This window comes from Salvelinus sp. IW2-2015, linkage group LG11 (assembly GCF_002910315.2).
Source record: "Salvelinus sp. IW2-2015 linkage group LG11, ASM291031v2, whole genome shotgun sequence".
Classification (NCBI taxonomy): domain Eukaryota; kingdom Metazoa; phylum Chordata; class Actinopteri; order Salmoniformes; family Salmonidae; genus Salvelinus; species Salvelinus sp. IW2-2015.
Genome location: NC_036851.1, coordinates 47,547,646 through 47,564,596, shown reverse-complemented (window position 1 = coordinate 47,564,596; position 16,951 = coordinate 47,547,646). Strand labels below are relative to the sequence as shown.

At 40.5% G+C, this 16,951-nt stretch overlaps 2 protein-coding genes across 6 annotated transcripts in view; one reads left to right on the top strand and one right to left on the bottom strand.

Annotated features, from left to right (window-relative positions):
- Nucleotides 1-7,826, bottom strand: part of LOC111970506 (E3 ubiquitin-protein ligase Itchy) — a 32,559-nt gene extending 24,733 nt beyond the window's left edge. For 2 of the 3 annotated variants that reach the window (XM_023997295.2, XM_023997296.2), the window contains exons 1-4: nucleotides 7,677-7,826; nucleotides 4,960-5,028; nucleotides 4,162-4,303; nucleotides 3,045-3,169 (exon numbers count right to left, since the gene is read on the bottom strand). In XM_023997295.2, the coding sequence (XP_023853063.1) occupies nucleotides 3,045-3,169; nucleotides 4,162-4,303; nucleotides 4,960-4,984 (292 nt within the window). In that variant the 5' untranslated portion in view covers nucleotides 4,985-5,028; nucleotides 7,677-7,826. The other variant, XM_070445783.1, reaches the window with a different exon arrangement.
- A 2,431-nt stretch (nucleotides 7,827-10,257) lies between these two features.
- LOC111970505 (N-terminal EF-hand calcium-binding protein 1) overlaps nucleotides 10,258-16,951 on the top strand; it is a 58,932-nt gene continuing 52,238 nt past the window's right edge. For 2 of the 3 annotated variants that reach the window (XM_023997293.1, XM_023997292.1), the window contains exon 1: nucleotides 11,165-11,444. In XM_023997293.1, the coding sequence (XP_023853061.1) occupies nucleotides 11,328-11,444 (117 nt within the window). In that variant the 5' untranslated portion in view covers nucleotides 11,165-11,327. The other variant, XM_023997294.2, reaches the window with a different exon arrangement.

Sequence of the window (16,951 nt, the reverse complement as noted above, 5' to 3'; positions counted from 1 at the left end):
ATCATCCAGATGGTCATTGGCAAACTTCAGACGGGCCTGGACATGCGCTGGCTTGAGCAGGGGGACCTGGCGTGCGCTGCAGGATTTTAATCCATGACGGCGTAGTGTGTTACTAATGGTTTTCTTTGAGACTGTGGTCCCAGCTCTCTTCAGGTCATTGACCAGGTTCTGCCGTGTAGTTCTGGGCTGATCCCTCACCTTCCTCATGATCATTGATGCCCCACGATGTGAGATCTTGCATGGAGCCCCAGACCGAGGGTGATTGACCGTCATCTTGAACTTCTTCCATTTTCTAATAATTGCGCCAACAGTTGTTGCCTTCTCACCAAGCTGCTTGCCTATTGTCCTGTAGCCCATCCCAGCCTTGTGCAGGTCTACAATGTTATCCCTGATGTCCTTACACAGCTCCCTGGTCTTGGCCATTGTGGAGAGGTTGGAGTCTGTTTGATTGAGTGTGTGGACAGGTGTCTTTTATACAGGTAACGAGTTCAAACAGGTGTAGTTAATACAGGTAATGAGTGGAGAACAGGAGGGCTTCTTAAAGAAAAACTAACAGGTCTGTGAGAGCCGGAATTCTTACTGGTTGGTTGGTGATCAAATACTTATGTCATGCAATAAAATGCAAATTAATTACTTAAAAATCATACAATGTGATTTTCTGGATTTTTGTTTTAGATTCCGTCTCTCACAGTTGAAGTGTACCTATGATAAAAATTACAGACCTCTACATGCTGTGTAAGTAGGAAAACCTGCAAAATCGGCAGTGTATCAAATACTTGTTCTCCCCACTGTATATATATATTAAGCAATAAGACCTGAGGGGGTGTGGAATATGGCCAACATACCACGGCTAAGGGCTGTTCTTAACCACGACGCAAAGCAGAGTGCCTATACACAGCCCTTAGCCGTGGTATATTGGTCATATACCACAAACCCCTGAGGTGCCTTATTGCTATTATAAACTGGTTACCAACATAATTAGAGCAGGAAAAACAAAAATGGTTTTGTCATACCCTGGGTATACCATAGCTGTCAGTCAATCAGCATCATGGTTCAAACCACCCAGTTTATATATATTTATATCGGAGGTATTGGCAAAAAAATCAGAAGACACATTTCTATCTAGTATGGATTAATAAAGTATACCTAGTATGGATTAATAAAGTATACCTAGTATGGATTAATAAAGTATATCTTATCTACCTGTATCTTATCTTAAAGGTGATAATTGGGAGCAAATTCAGTGTGCGGGACACTTGTGGTGGAATATTCTATTCAAGTGAGAGAGACTGTCATTTCTTCAAACAATCATCTTTAAACAATATCGATTAATTATTGCAATAATGAAACCAGTCAGCCCAACAGCTAAGCAACCTAACTGAAAATGAAAAAAAAAACGGATATTATATAGGACCTAAAAATGCTTAGTCAGACTGGTTCAATCTCCCATAAGCAACCTTGGTTATCTACACAGGATGGTGTTTCACCCCCAACCCGGCGTAGTTTCCCAGATGCCAGGAAGAAGAGACAATGAGGCATTGTTCTAAACTCTTCCAGACTCTCTATCGCAGGTCCCACACACACACACCACATCTTGTCTATGGAATGCCAGCGTTAAGGTTTTAATCACCATCTCTAGCAGACTAACTGCAGGAAGATAGAGAAGAAAGCATCTCTTTACAGAAACACAGATTAAACACAACAGAAATGTCTTCCTATTAATATCAAACAAACCAGGTAAATACGTAATTTTTCTTTCATTTAGCAGACACTGCTAAATCGCCGCTGCTATTTTTCTACAACTTCCTTCAAATAGAAATAACAAATTTGCACTATCCCTTTAAGATTAGAGTTACAGTACAACATACACTATATATATACACAAAAGTATGTGGACATCCCATCAAATTAGTGGATTCAGCTATTTCAGCCACACCCATTGCTGACAGGTGTATACAATCGAGCACACAGCCATGCAATCTGCATAGACAAACATAGGCAGTAGAATGGCCTCACTGAAGACCTCAGTGACTTTAAAAGTGGCACCGTCATAGGATGCCACGTTTCCAACAAGACAGTTATTCAAATTTCTGCCCTGCTAGAGCTGCCCTGGTCAACTGTAAGTGCTGTTATTGTGAATTGGAAATGTCTAGGAGCAACAACGGCACAGCCCGAAGTGGTAGGCTACACAAGCTCACAGAATGGGACCACCGAGTGCTGAAGGGCGTAAAAATAGTCTGTCCTCGGTTGCAAAACTTACTACAGAGTTCCAAACTTCCTCTGGAAACAACGTCAGCAGAATAACTGTTTGTCAGGAGCTTCATGAAATGGGTTTCCATGGCTGAGCAGCCACACACAAGCCTAAGATCAGATCACCAATGCACAATGCCAAGCGTCAGCTGGCGTGGTGTAAAGCGCGCCGCCATTGGACTCTGGAGCTGTGGAAACCAACTCCATATCAATGACCGTGATTTTGTAATGAGATGTTCGACGAGCAAGTGTCCACATACTTTTGGTCATGTAGTGTATAACAAGAAGTGGCGTGAATGAGAGCCACCGCTTGCTCCTCATCTCCCTACAGTGCAGTGGCACGCATCAGTTATATTTCAGAGGACTATTTGTAAATATGACAACCACTTACTGCAAAGTTCTTGTATATCTTGTTATACACTTTTCCGGTATCAAAAAGTCAAAGAGATTTCATATAATCACATTTAATACTACCTGCTCCGTGCCATGGTATCATTTGAGAACCATTTTTTGTGGAGGTTCCGTTTTGTATATTTTGTGTTTTATCGCTCTCCATTGAAATTCCATTCAAAGGGCTCCTGCAGAAAATTCAGGTCAGATGCTAGTCTGCTTCAATTTGTTTTTTTGTTTGTTTCTTTTATTATGTCAAATGTGTTTGGATTTGAATGAGGATTATTTAACTTGTGCTTAATGGTTGTAAATATCAATGGTAGCTTTTGAGATATTGTTGTTTTTTTTTAAAACATTTAATACTACCTGCTCCGTGCCTCATCAGGAGAAGAGAATGAACTCACGTTTCATATCATTGGACTTGAGGGTTTCACTGATGTCCAATGTGGCCACGCCCAATAGGAAGTCGGCCTTCAGCGTCTGATGACTCCATACCCGGAAAATGAGCTTACTGAAAGGTGTGACAATTCTGTGTAGAGGGTGGAAAACATTAGTTTAAGGTTTCACTACTGTACTTAGTAGGCTTTACAACAACAGACAAGGAGACGACATGCAATTCTTTGTGACAGGCCTAAACAATTACACTATTATAAAGGAATGAGTTAACCACATAAACAATAACAAGATCACCGTGGGCCAGTTTCCCAGATACGGATTACACCTACGGACTAAGAAGCACTTTCCATGGAGAATCTCTGAGCATGCGTTGAGAAATGCACTATAGGCCTATTTGCAAAATAAATATACATGCAAATATAAATTTGTCAGAGGACGGCGGTGTCAGAGGAAGGCCTTAAAAATTGTCAAAAACTCCAGCCAGCCAAGTCATAGTATGTTCTCTCTGCTACCGCACGGCAAGCAGTTCCGGAGCGCCAAGTTGGGACCAAAAGGCTCCTGAACAGCTTCTACCCCCAAGCTTTAAGACTGCTGAACAGTTCATCAAAATGGCTACCCGGACTATGTGCATTGACCTCCGGAATTGTGTTATATGTATATATTATTTTGCATTGACATTCTTGCACTGGCTCTATACACACACACACCCACTCACTGGACCCTACCCACACACTGACACTCCAACACACACACAAAGACATGCATGCATATTGACGCCACACAAAACTTTTCACACTCTTCACATACGCTGCTGCGACTGTTTATTATCTATCCCATTGCCTTGTCACTTTATCCCTACCTACATGTACATATTACCTCAATCACCTCAACTACCTCGTACCCCTGCACAGTGACTCGGTACTGGTACTCCTTGTATATAGCCTCATTATTGTTATTTTATTATGTTACTACTTCGATTGTGTTAGCTAATCTTTTTTTACTACATTGTTGGGAAAGGGCTCATAATTAAGCATTTCACGGTCAAGTCTACACCTGTTGTATTAGGCGCAAGTGACAAATAACATTTGATTTGAAATGAAAATAGGTATTACCGTAGCTACTTACACTGTGAGTGACTGCTTCCATTTGGGGGTGTGGGTGTTGTTGCACTTCTCCGTCTTCTTCGACTGGTTGTCCACAGCCACCTCCACGTACGGACTGGGGCCAAACCAGTTCTTTTTGTTCTCCTTCAGTTTGGCCGACAGAACTGCATGCCATAAAGGACATAAAATACACAAATCATGTCATGGTAAGAGATTCTAGTAAACACTGTTATCAGTCACAGAAGTTAGCCATAGAAATAAACCACAGAACGGAAAAGTGAGATCCATGTTCACATTGGCTAATTGACCCACCACTGTAGCCTAAGCACTATCTCTGTTTAGAACGATTCTTYAGCCTAGTTGGTTTACTGTATATCCTACTATGTTTGTTATTGATATATATTTCAACCACTGAAAAAATAGGAAAATACAGTTATTCTATTCCATTTCATACTCTATAAATACTTGATAAATTCACAGTCTGTACCATCAGCTAGGCCTATAGAGAACAAGCACCTGCCAATCCCATTAAAAAGCGCATTCTACAGCTTCGGGTGTCAGTGGCTTATTATTTAATTTAGGATTATTAGTAGAATCCCGATTATCTGAAGCCATGATGACAGCTTCTTCCTGAGGTCGGCCACATAATGAAAAATACATTACAGAGGAAAATAGTTGTATTACTTCCATTCTATTTACAAACAATATTTACATAATTAAGAAAAAACATAAAATGTTACTTTTAGCCAACGTACAACTACAAAAAAATTCTGAAATGCTAGCTACTGGGGTTTAGCTGTAACAAAAGGTCAAAACTCACCGGTGACTTGAAGTTGTGCCTTCATAGTTCAGCCATTAACACTGCAGTATGCTTTGGCTACGACATGAACTGCAAAGAAAGCAAACGTGACATCACATGTAAACATTAAGAGACAACAAACACGGCTATAGTACAGGTGTCCTGGTTTACATAAGGGATCATCTATAGCACAGGTGTCCTGGTTTACATAAGGGTTTATCTATAGTACAAGTTTCCTGGTTTACACCCTACTGTACCCAAATGGAATGTTTAAATATACTCCTGCACTTATGCCTACAACACTATAACAAACACATGGAGACTTAAGCAAAATAAGGCAGTAAAATGCTAACATTGAGCATTTTGCTGTACAGAGAGTAGCCTTGGCATACAAATATGGCTATTCAACTGCCTTGTTGTTGTTCTACAATAGAGCTGGGAAACTGGTTGAGAAGCCATGTGGAGGTAACAGCTAAATCAGGACAGGAAAAATGTAATCCCTCCTGGATTACCAGATTACGTAAACTGGTACATCATGAGTCAGCGATAGTTTTAGACCCTGGTTGGTGTCAATGGTTAGCGGTTAGGTCTAGGGGCTCATAGGTGACTGAGTTAATTTGGGATTATAGATGACATTATAGCCTAGATTATGTAAGCATGGGCATATGTAGGTAGCCTAATGTTGTTGAGCAGTCTAAAAGCTATTCAAGTATTTTAGCTAGATTACTAACATCTCCTCTGTCTACTCACTAAGCAGAGTTGTGTCCAAAGCAGAGCCAAGCTAATTCAAGCAAGTAGATTTAATTTAGGTTCAGGAAACCTGTCTTTTACATAATAAGAAATGAAAATGCATGCGACTTTCCAAGGCAATTGTCAGATTTAGCCTAAAGTAGCATTGTCATCGAGGGTTGGCCAATTTGGTCATCTGCACAGCATAACCATGTAAAACCAGTGTAAACTTGCAATCTGCTAACTGTGTCAACAAGTTAATTCATGACTAATAATATAGCATGGGTACTGTCCACAACACTGAAACAAAAAACAATCATTGCAAAGTAAAAAAAACAACATGTTTGTATTTTATTTTACCTTTATTCAACCAGGCAGGCCAGTTGAGAACAAGTTCTCATTTACAACTGCGACTTGGCCAAGATAAAGCAAAGCAGTGCGACAAAACAACACAGAGTAACAAACAAATGTACAGTCAATAACACAATAGAAAAATCTATGTACAGTGTGTGCAAATGTAGAAGAGTAGGGAGGAAAGGCAATAAATAGGCCATAGAGGCAAAATAATTACAATTTAGCATTAACACTGGAGTGATAGACGTGCAGATGATGTGCAAGTAGAGATACTGGGGTGCAAAAGAGCAAGAGGATAAGTAACAATATGGGGATGAGGTAGTTGAGTGTGCCATTTACACATTGGCTGTGTACAGGTACAGTATAACATAATTATACTGGTGCATAGAGTTGTATGGTTTGTTTAACTTTGCAATCATTCGTTTTTGTTTGGCATACATTTTAAAGTAAAAAATCTGAGTCTGCATCTGTTACAATGGAATTGCCCTAAAGCAGGTTGGAGCAGTCTAAAAACCTATATCTGCTAATCATCAATGCAGTGATCGCGAATTGAAAATAATGTAGGAAAACAAGGACAAATATATAGGATATTGCAATAACGGAATTGTTAGGTTAGATTACTTGTTGGTTATTACTGCATTGTCGGAACTAGAAGCACAAGCATTTCGCTACACTCGTATTAACATCTGCTAACCATGTGTATGTGACAAATAAAATTTGATTTGATATAACCCAAATGCTTTAGACTAAATGTTAATGTCTGTTTGATAACATGTTTGGAATGACAATGGGTCCCACAGGGACCAGAACAAGATTGTCTCAAAATAGGGCTGTCCCCCTCACCTCATTTATTTACTAGCTATTAACCTACTTAATTGCTTGATTCGAGGCAATGACTCTTCCCTTGGTTTCTTAACTTCCCCACAACCACAGTCAATTAAGTCAAGCTCAGAAACTACCACAAATTCCATAACTGCAAACAGTACATCTGACATTACATAAATTAGCTAGCTACTGCTCTTATAAACTCAAATGCTGACTAGTAAATTTGCTAGGTATTGTTTGTTTTAGGGAATAGGTAGCTAACTTAGCTTACTAGCTAATCCAAGTTTTTGTGCAAGGTCTAATATGGTTGTAGTTTGCTAGCTAGCTAATGTTACTTTACTACTTAACGTAGATAGCTATTTTAGCTACCTAGCTGCCCTGTACGTAGCTAGCTATTTTTCAATACTTTAAAAAATCATAAAGGTAGCTAACACAATTTATAAATGACTTCTACATGGAAAGGGAGCGACATAAATGGGAAATGGCAAGAGAAAATTGACAGAGAAGATTTCAATAACAATCCCAGGACGCTGAAAGCAGGCCAAACAAGCTAGTAAATCCACATAGCAGCTAGCTATAACAACTCTGGTAGCTATCTAGCTGTTAGCTTCACAGCATAAAACAATCAGTAGTTAACTACACTCTTGGTGTGCATAACTATCTTAATAATTAACTACTTGGTCAGTAGGGTGTGTCGTGAAGGTTTGCTCGCTTTGAATATGGATTTCACGAAGGTGAGCTAGCTAACGTTAGCTACCCTATCTAACCATCTACGGATATCTTTGAAAATGGACAATTCATCCATATAAAACGATTGGATTACATCCTACCCATATCAGAGGGCAGCAAATGTTTCTGTATATGTCCTTCTTACGCCCACCAAGGAATATGGATGGTAAACAAGGTCTCAGAAAAACTAAAAAGCTGTATGACAAGTTCCACTCGGTCTGAACTTCTTCCTGACCGTGTCATGTGACTAACGTTAGGCGGCGTCTAGAAACATACCACAGACAGAAGGTGTAACCCATAGACGTCACGGTGGCTATAAAACAGAAAGTTACGTTTAGAACATTTTCTCATCACCAAATATGGTACTGAGAGGAAGTCCAGTCGCGAGTACTGGTAAACTGAAGATGGAACTAGGTGAAACTGGGCCGATATTCTGCTAATTTTCTCATCTATGAAACATCTGATCTCAATGCACAGTGCAATACGTTTTATAGACATGACACTTTGCCAAAGTTTGAAACAATTGCGTTGTTAGAAGTGCAACGTCGAATTGAGTTTCTGCACATGCGCACTTCACAGATAAGGCGTTCCCCTTCTGAAATATGCAAATACCTAATTCAACGCGCCAATGGGATCTCGCTAGCTTATGCTTGGCTCTTGCCTGTTTTCCCCACTATGCTTCATTTGCTTCCACTGTAAACGACACAGGTTAACTGTCTTGGGTTAGTCATAAATATCTTTGACGTAATCGGCAAGGTATACAGACAGAAATAGTAATGGCGTCTTTTTGTAGGCACTTACTCCGCCATGGTTCTTTGGACAATGCCTATGAGTAAAATGAATGGCGTTTTTGTAGTTTTTAGATAAACGCCGAAAATAACGTATGTGGTAAACACAGGCTTATGAGATCTTATACGTTTTGTTCTATGAGATTATCTTCATCAGCTAACTACACTTTCAGAATTTGTAAGATGTTTTTGTAATAATGAAAACAAACGATAAAGCCTTCATAATTCATAAAGGTAATGTTAACTGACTGCTATTATCTCATAGAACAAAACGTTTAAGATCTCCTAAGCCTGTGTTCACCTCAGACATTATTTTCGCCGTTAATTCCAAAACCCTATGGTCATTTATTTCAGGGTTTTAGGAGTACAAGCTGGCCTGCTCTATTGCATCTTATGTAAGGGGCGCGTTCGACATTGCAGCCGACTTTAAAGGAGAGTTGGGACTGAATGATCTACACCCTAAATAACTATTCAATATTTTTGTTGATCAGTCAGTCACAATTTACCCATGATACATCAAGGTTGATGCTCTCGAGCACCAATCATTTCAAGAAATTTGAGATTCCCTCCCAAAATATAAATACCCCAAAATATTTTGATACATTGAAACAACATGTGGGAGATTTTTAAAAGTGTGTGGCAGGGCACAGACCATAGTTTCAGTCAGTGTTTCCCCTGGGACTGGTGGTGAACGTGTATAAAAGAGCTTTTGTCACCAAAAGTCCAGTGCAGAGTTTGTGAGGTGTTTGCTGTGCAAGTGTATTTGTGTGAGAGCAATCATTTTAAGGGCTGTCTTGAAGATAATTGTTTGGTGATCAATTGTACAAAAAATGTAGGCTGTGTTGAGCTTGATCATCAGTGTTAGTTTATTAAAGTTTGACTGTATTCACTGCTATCTATATTAAACCATTTTTTCTCTCTTTTATCTCCCCATTGTTTTGTAGCGACCTTTAACCTAACACCTAGTGACCTTCTCAAGAGGTTCAGACCTCTTGGTGTAGCAGTTAAGGTGTTGGCTAGACAGTTACTTGACCTGGGTTTGAGTCCCGGTTGGGGCTACTCCCTGAATTCACTACATTAGTGTCAGAAGCAGGATGGTGCCTCTGACATCATTAGAGAGGCTTGTTCACGAAAAGGATTTGGTATAGAGAAGAGTGGGGACATGTTCTGCCAAAGGAAGGCGGTAATGTTTTTAATGTAACCTTTATTTAACTAAGCAAGTCAGTTAAGAACAAATTCTTATTTACAATGACGGCTTACCCCGGCCAAACCTAGGCGACGCTGGGCCAATTGTGTGCCGCCCTATAGGACTCCCAATCACGGCCGGATGCGATACACTGAGATGCAGTGCCTTAGACCGCTGCTCCACTCAGGAGCCCGAGTAATGTAGCAACCTTAACCCAAAACATAAGGACCTCATCATGAGGTCAGGACCTTTTGGTTTAAAAGGTTAAGGTGTTAGCTTGAGAGTTGCCGGACCTGGGTTTGAATAATACCGGGGCTACCCCAGAATTTGCTGCAGTATTATTAGCTACCCTCACAAAAAAGATTGCAGTCAGGGTCCTGCAATTACTGCGTCCAAAATAATGTTTTTTTACTGCCGTAATTTTGCAGTATAACTGCAGTTACAGTGCAGTATGACTGCACTTCAACTGCAGTGCACTGCAGTTATTCTGCAATAACTGCATCCAAAAGACCAGTTACTGCACCTTTACTGCTGTTTCAAAACTGCAATCTTTTTTTAAGGGTATAGCAAAGATTTTTTATAACTAACCAAAGATAGCCTGTCGTTTCCAATGGGAACAAATTAGATCCTATTGGCGCGTTCTAGCATATATTTGCATATTTCCGTTAGGGAACGCCTACTCTGTGAAGTGCGCGTGTGGAATAACTAAGTTCGCCCTTGCACTCCTTCTAAACAATGCAATTTTTTTTTTTACTTTGGCAAAGTGTAACATCTACAAAACTTTCTCCACTCTGTAACAGATTTTAGTTTTGGGTAACAGAAAACTGTATTGAGATCAAACGTTTAATTGTCAGGGCCTAGTGGTTAGAGTGTTGGGCCAGGAAAAGAAAGGTTGCTGGATCAAATCCTTGAGCTGACGAGGTAAGAATCTGTCGTTCTGCCCCTGAACAAGGCAGTTAACCCACTGTTCCCCAGTAGGCTGTCATTGTATATAAGATTTTTTTCATAACTGATTTGCCTAGTTAAATAAAGGTAAAACAAATAATTAATCAATGAGAAAATGTGCATAATGTTGACCAAAATCCTTCTCGCTCCATCTTCTCATACTGTCGGCCATCGTGCTTCCTCTCATCACCAAATTTGGTAGTGAGTATAACTGTCAACCGGATGCTTACATTTTTACGTCCGGTGAAATATCTGGCTCATTGTTCTGTGGGCATAGTCTATCATCACCAGCAGATGGCAATGTCAGGCACAGTACATTGCTGATACACCTTTATAAGGGTAAGTGAAATAAGTGAAATAAATGTACATGCATTTTCTTTATTTTCAAGAGAATCTGTGTTTTGAGGTGAAATATGCAATTCATATTTCAATAAATGTAACCTATATGTAGAAGTAGTCCTAATTGTATTCCCATCCAACATCTCCATTGTAGGTTTATCAATTGTATTCTCTACTTTTGTTTGATATCGCCTGATTCTACTATTTTATAAGATTTATCTTGTAAAATAATGTTAATGCGCCAATTGGTATTTATTCCTTCTCTTGCCTCGGAGGGATGCTCAACGAAGACACTGACCAATCAGCTCTCGAGAAGGTGGGTTACCTACAGCAGAAAGTTGCAGAGCGACATCACTGTTGGAGCACGGTTGCTTCGGTTTGACAGCACAGGGCGACACTTTTGAACACCCCTCAAAAAAACGAAATTTTCAGAGCTATTAAAAGAAGCAGGTGTGTACAAGTCGGCTGTACAACATCTTCCAAAATATTCAGAGATGTTGGCGTGCACGGAGATGATCACCATGTGCCTTCAGTCGGCAAAACAGAAGCATCTTCGCGCTCAGCAGCAGCCACTGCGTAGCCACGTTAATGGACTTCCAATTTTCAAAGATGTAAGTAATCAGGTCTTAAGTAATCACGTCTTCGCGCTGATTGTTTCTGATAGCAGTGCGCGGACCTATCAAGACATTGAAATTATTTATTTAGCTATGAATGGTGTATATTCATTTAGGCTACAAGCATCTATATTTAGAAAGAAGGTAGCTAAATATTTATAGTTGCCCATTTCACATACACAATACAGAGCAATATTGTAAGCATGCATAACAACTATTGGGAATAATTTAACTGTGTGTATGTGTGCGTGCGTGTGTGTGTGTGTGTTTGAGGGATATAGGGAGAGGTACAGCTGCTGCCTCTGCATGATAAATTAAGCCTTCTCAGCTGGAGTGATTTTGAGACTGCTGTGGGGACCCCCCCCCTCCCCCTCCCCTCCGAACACACACACACACACACACACACACACACACACACACACACACACACACACACACACACACACACACACACACACACACACACACACACTGTGGTAGAACAGAAAAGACTGTACAGTACAGTACTTTGCTGCAGAGATACTAGTGGTGCGCGGGTCAGCTGTTTGTTCACCCGCATCCATCCGCCTGCATTTGCTAATAACCCACCCGCAACCCCGACTATATGTGATAAAGGGAAAATATGAGGCCCGCACCCGACCCTAACCCGCTAGTATAGAAAATAAGCTAAAGGCTACAGTCAGACAATTTTTCGACAGGGGGTGCAGGATTTTTAGTTGTTGCCTGATTTAGATGTGTTTCTGCTTATACTGTAATTTCCAACATTTTGGTAAGCTATTTGTTAGTCAACTTGTCTATAATTATATACTTGCAGCTTCTCTTCTGTCAATATATGTTGCCCTAGAACAGCATTTCCCAAACTCGGTCCTGACCTAGAAGACTAAATAAACCCTTGCTCAACAGAATAATGGCATCAATTGATAGAACGAATGCTTCAATCAAAGATGCTTCTTTAGGAACCGGGGATAAAATGCACTAATTAAAACAACAAACTGAAAATGTCCAAATGACATCAGTTTGACCGGTTGTAAGGAAATAGAAAGCTGTGAAAACGACCCAACATGTTTCTGATAAGATTTCAGTTTGGCTTGGGTGCATAATTTTTTGTGGTTGAAATACTATCAGCTTTTATGTTGCTGATAAAACCATCTCTACAGACGGTATCTAACTGCACATTCACATTCTCTCAAGATGCTGAAAGAAATAAATCATATTTCTCCACTCCTGTTCCTGTGTCAAAATGTTGCCTACATTTGGTGTATCATATCACTGCAATAACTGCTTAATTCTGCAGGAGTTCATATTAAGGCTATATAAGAGGTTATAGACCTACAGTCAGTGTCCAGATTTCAGGTTCCATTTAACCCATCTGAACAGTAGGCTACAGTTCCCTGACGTGCCATGGGCCTATTTGAACTCCTCTTCTTGTGACTGTCGAATTTGTATATCACCTCACAATCGTCACACAACAAAGCTATCATCCTCTTTTACCACTTCACCAAAACCTTCCCAAACCATAGGCTACTTTTCTGTCCCTACCTACACTTTCCATTTTGCAGCTTTTATCTTATTGAATTAATCTCTGACATTGTTCTTTTTGCCTCCATGGATCAATCAATCAACCCACCCTCCACCCACCCACCCTTCATCCACACAATATTTCATGACCCTAAACCCACCCGCCCTGCGGATATAACCACGGGGACTGAGGGTTATGAGTCAACCCACCCATCACTACCAGTGTGTACAGTACAGTGCGTTGCTACAGAGACCTGCAAGCTAACCCATTTCTCTAGTCCCTACCCATCACACCCAGGTTGGTTGTCATTAGTGATGAGGGGGGAAAAAATCGACAGGTACATATCAGGATATTATTTTTGACAATATTGCAATATTATTTTTGTACTAGTCGGATGTACCTGCACCAAAACTCCAGTATTTGTCCTTCTATAGCGTGTTCTCCATCTGCTTTTTAAATGGTGAGCCAACATGTTTTTAGCACTTATTCCCATGTCTGATTAAAACTTGTTTTCTCATGGCTCTCTCTTGACTCTACAGCAGACATAGTGAGCGATATGTTTGTAACATTGAATCACAATAAATTCTCAGTGTGTGTAGTATCGTTTAGGTTTTACACACAACATTCGGAAAGTATTCAGACCCCTTGACTTTTTCCACATTTTGTAATGTTACAGCCTTATCCTAAAATTTATTAAATCGTTTTTCCCCCCACCAATCTACAGACAATACCTCATAATGACAAAGCAAAAACAGGATTTTATAAATTTTTGCAAATGTATTAAAAATAAAAACTGAAATATCACATTTACTTAAGTATTCAGACCCTTTACTCAGTACTTTGTTGAAGCACATTTGGCAGCGATTACAGCCTCAAATCTTGTTGGGAATGAGGCTACAAGCTTGGTACACCTGTATTTGGGGAGTTTCTTCCATTCTTCTCTGCAGATCCTATCAAGCTCTGTCAGGTTGGATGGGGAGCGTCGCTGCACAGAAATGTTCAGGTCTCTCCAGAGATGTTCGGGTTCAAGTCCAGGCTCTCGCTGGGCCACTCAAGGACATTCAGAGACTTGTCACGAAGCCACTCCTGCGTTGTCTTGGTTGTGTGCTTAGGATCGTTGTCCTGTTGGAAGGTGAACCTTCACCCCAGCCTGAGGTCCTGAGCACTCTGGAGGAGGTTTTCATCAAGGATCTCTCTGCACTTTGCTCCTTTCATCTTTCCCTCGATCCTGACTAGTCTCCCAGCCCATGCTGCTGAAAAACATCCCCACAGCATGATGCTGCAACCACCATGCTTCACCGTAGGGATGGTGCCAGGTTTCCTCCAGATGTGATGCTTGGCATTCTGGCCAAAGAGTTCAATCTTGGTTTCATCAGACCAGAGAATATTGTTTCTCATGCTCTGAGAGTCCTTTAGGTGCCTTTTGTAAAACTCCAAGCAGGCTGTCATGTGCCTTTTACTGAGGAGTTGCTTCCGTCTAGCCACTCTACAATAAAGGCCTGATTGGTGGAGTGCTGCAGAGATGGTTGTCCTTCTGGAAGGTTCTCACATCTCCACAGAGGAACTCAGGAGCTCTGTCAGAGTGACCATTAGGTTCTTGGTCACCTCCCTGACCAAGGCCATTCCCCGATTGCTCAGTTTGGCTGGGCGGCCAGCTCTAGGAAGAGTCTTGGTGGTTCCAAACTTCTTCCATTTAAGACTGATGGAGGCCACTGTGTTCTTTCCAAATCATGCCCAATCAATTGAATTTACCACAGGTAGACTCCGATCAAGTTGTAGAAACATCTCAAGGATGATCAATGGAAACAGAATGCATCTGAGCTCAATTTCGAGTCTCATAGCAAAGGGTCTGAATACTTATGTAAATAAAGGACAGTTAAAGTCAGGAGTTTACATACACCTTAGCCAAATACATTTAAACTCAGTTTTTCACAATTCCTGACCTTTAATCCAAGTAAAAATTCCGTGCTTTAGGTCAGTTAGGATCACCACTTTATTTTAAGAATGTGAAATGTCAGAATAATAGTTGCGAGAATGATTTATTTCAGCTTTTATTTCTTTCATCACATTCCCAGTGGGTCAGAAGTTTACATACACTCAATCAGTATTTGGTAGCATTCCTTTAAATTGTTTAACTTCGGTCAAACGTTTCAGGTAGCCTTCCACAAGCTTCCCACAATGGGTGAATTTTGGCCCATTCCTCCTGACAGAGCAGGTGTAACTGAGTCAGGTTTGTAGGCCTCCTTGCTCGCACATGCTTTTTCAGTTCTATGGGATTAAGGTCAGGGCTTTGTGATGGCCACTCCAATACCTTGACTTTGTTGTCCTTAAGCCATTTTGCCACAACTTTGGAAGTATGCTTGGGGTCATTGTCCATTTGGAAGACCCATTTGCGACCAAGCTTTAACTTCCTGACTGATGTCTTGAGTTGTTGCTTCAATATATTCACATAATTTTTCTGCCTCATGATAGCTGTAGCTCCTGTAGCAAAGCACCCCCACAACATGATGCTGCCACCCCCCGTGCTTCACGGTTGGGATGGTGTTCTTCGGCTTGCAAGCCTACCCCTTTTTCCTCCAAACATAACAATGGTCAATATGGCCAAACAGTTCTTTTTTTGTTTCATCAGACTAGAGGACATTTGTCCAAAAAGTAGAATCTTTGTCCCCATGTGCAGTTGCAAACCGTAGTCTGGCTTTTTTATGGCGGTTTTGGAGCAGTGGCTTCTTCCTTGCTGAGCGGCCTTTCAGGTTATGTCGATATAGGACTCGTTTTACTATGGATATAGATACTTTTGTACCTGTTTCCTCCAGAATCTTCACAAGGTCCTTTGCTGTTGTTCTGGGATTGATTTGCACTTTTCGCACCAAATTACATTAATCTCTAGGAGACAGAACGCGTCTCCTTCATGAGTGGTATGAAGGCTGCGTGGTCCCATGGTGTTTATACTTGCGTACTATTGTTTGTACAGATGAACGTGGTACCTTCAGGTGTTTGGAAATTGCTCCCAAGGATGAACCAGACTTGTGGAGGTCTAAAACAAATTCTGAGGTCTTGGCTGATTTCCTTTGATTTTCCCATGATGTCAAGCAAGAGTCACTGAGTTTGAAGGTAGGCCTTGTAATACATCCACAGGTACACCTCCAATTAACTCAAATTATGTAAATTAGCCTGTCAGAAGCTTCTAAAGCCATGACATCCTTTTCTGGAATTTTCCAAGCTGTTTAAAGACACAGTCAACTTAGTGTATGTAAACTTCTGACCTACTGGAATTGTGATACAGTGAATTATAAGTGAAATAATCTGTCTGTAAACAATTGTTGGAAAAATTACTTGCCAAAACTATAGTTTGTTAACAAGAAATTAGTGGGGTGGTTGAAAAACGAGTTTTAATGACTCCAACCTTAGTGTATGTAAACTTCCAACTTCAACTGTATTTCAGTTTTTCTTTTTATAAAAAATTYGTAGAAATGTATAAAAAACAGTTTTTCGCTTTGCCATTATGGGGTATTGTGTGTAGATTGATGACGGACATTTTTATTTAATCAATTTTAGAATAAGGCTGTAACGTAACGAAATGTGGAAAAAGGGAAGGGGTCTGAATACTTTCCGAATATATGTTGTTGTTGAAGGATCACTGCTTCCGTTGAGTGTCAACACCTATGACAATCCCTTTGTACCTACTGTAGGCATCTATGAAAAGCTGTTTCAGGCAGAGCTTGACACAATCAGAGATTTGAAGCAATTATGCAAAAGCTCCCTTGAAAGACTTCTGTTTACATCGGCTTGTAGAGTAACCTTGAGTACTAACACACTGAAGCTCGTGGTTTCTATTGTGTCGGTTGTACTGCATTGGTTGGTTGTTGTTGTTGTTGGTTGGTTGGTTTTATTTGTTTGTTTGTTTCAGGATCATTACAGTGAGTCAGCATCTGTTCATTTGTGAATATCTCATTGATATACTGTAACACACTGACGTTCTGAGGTT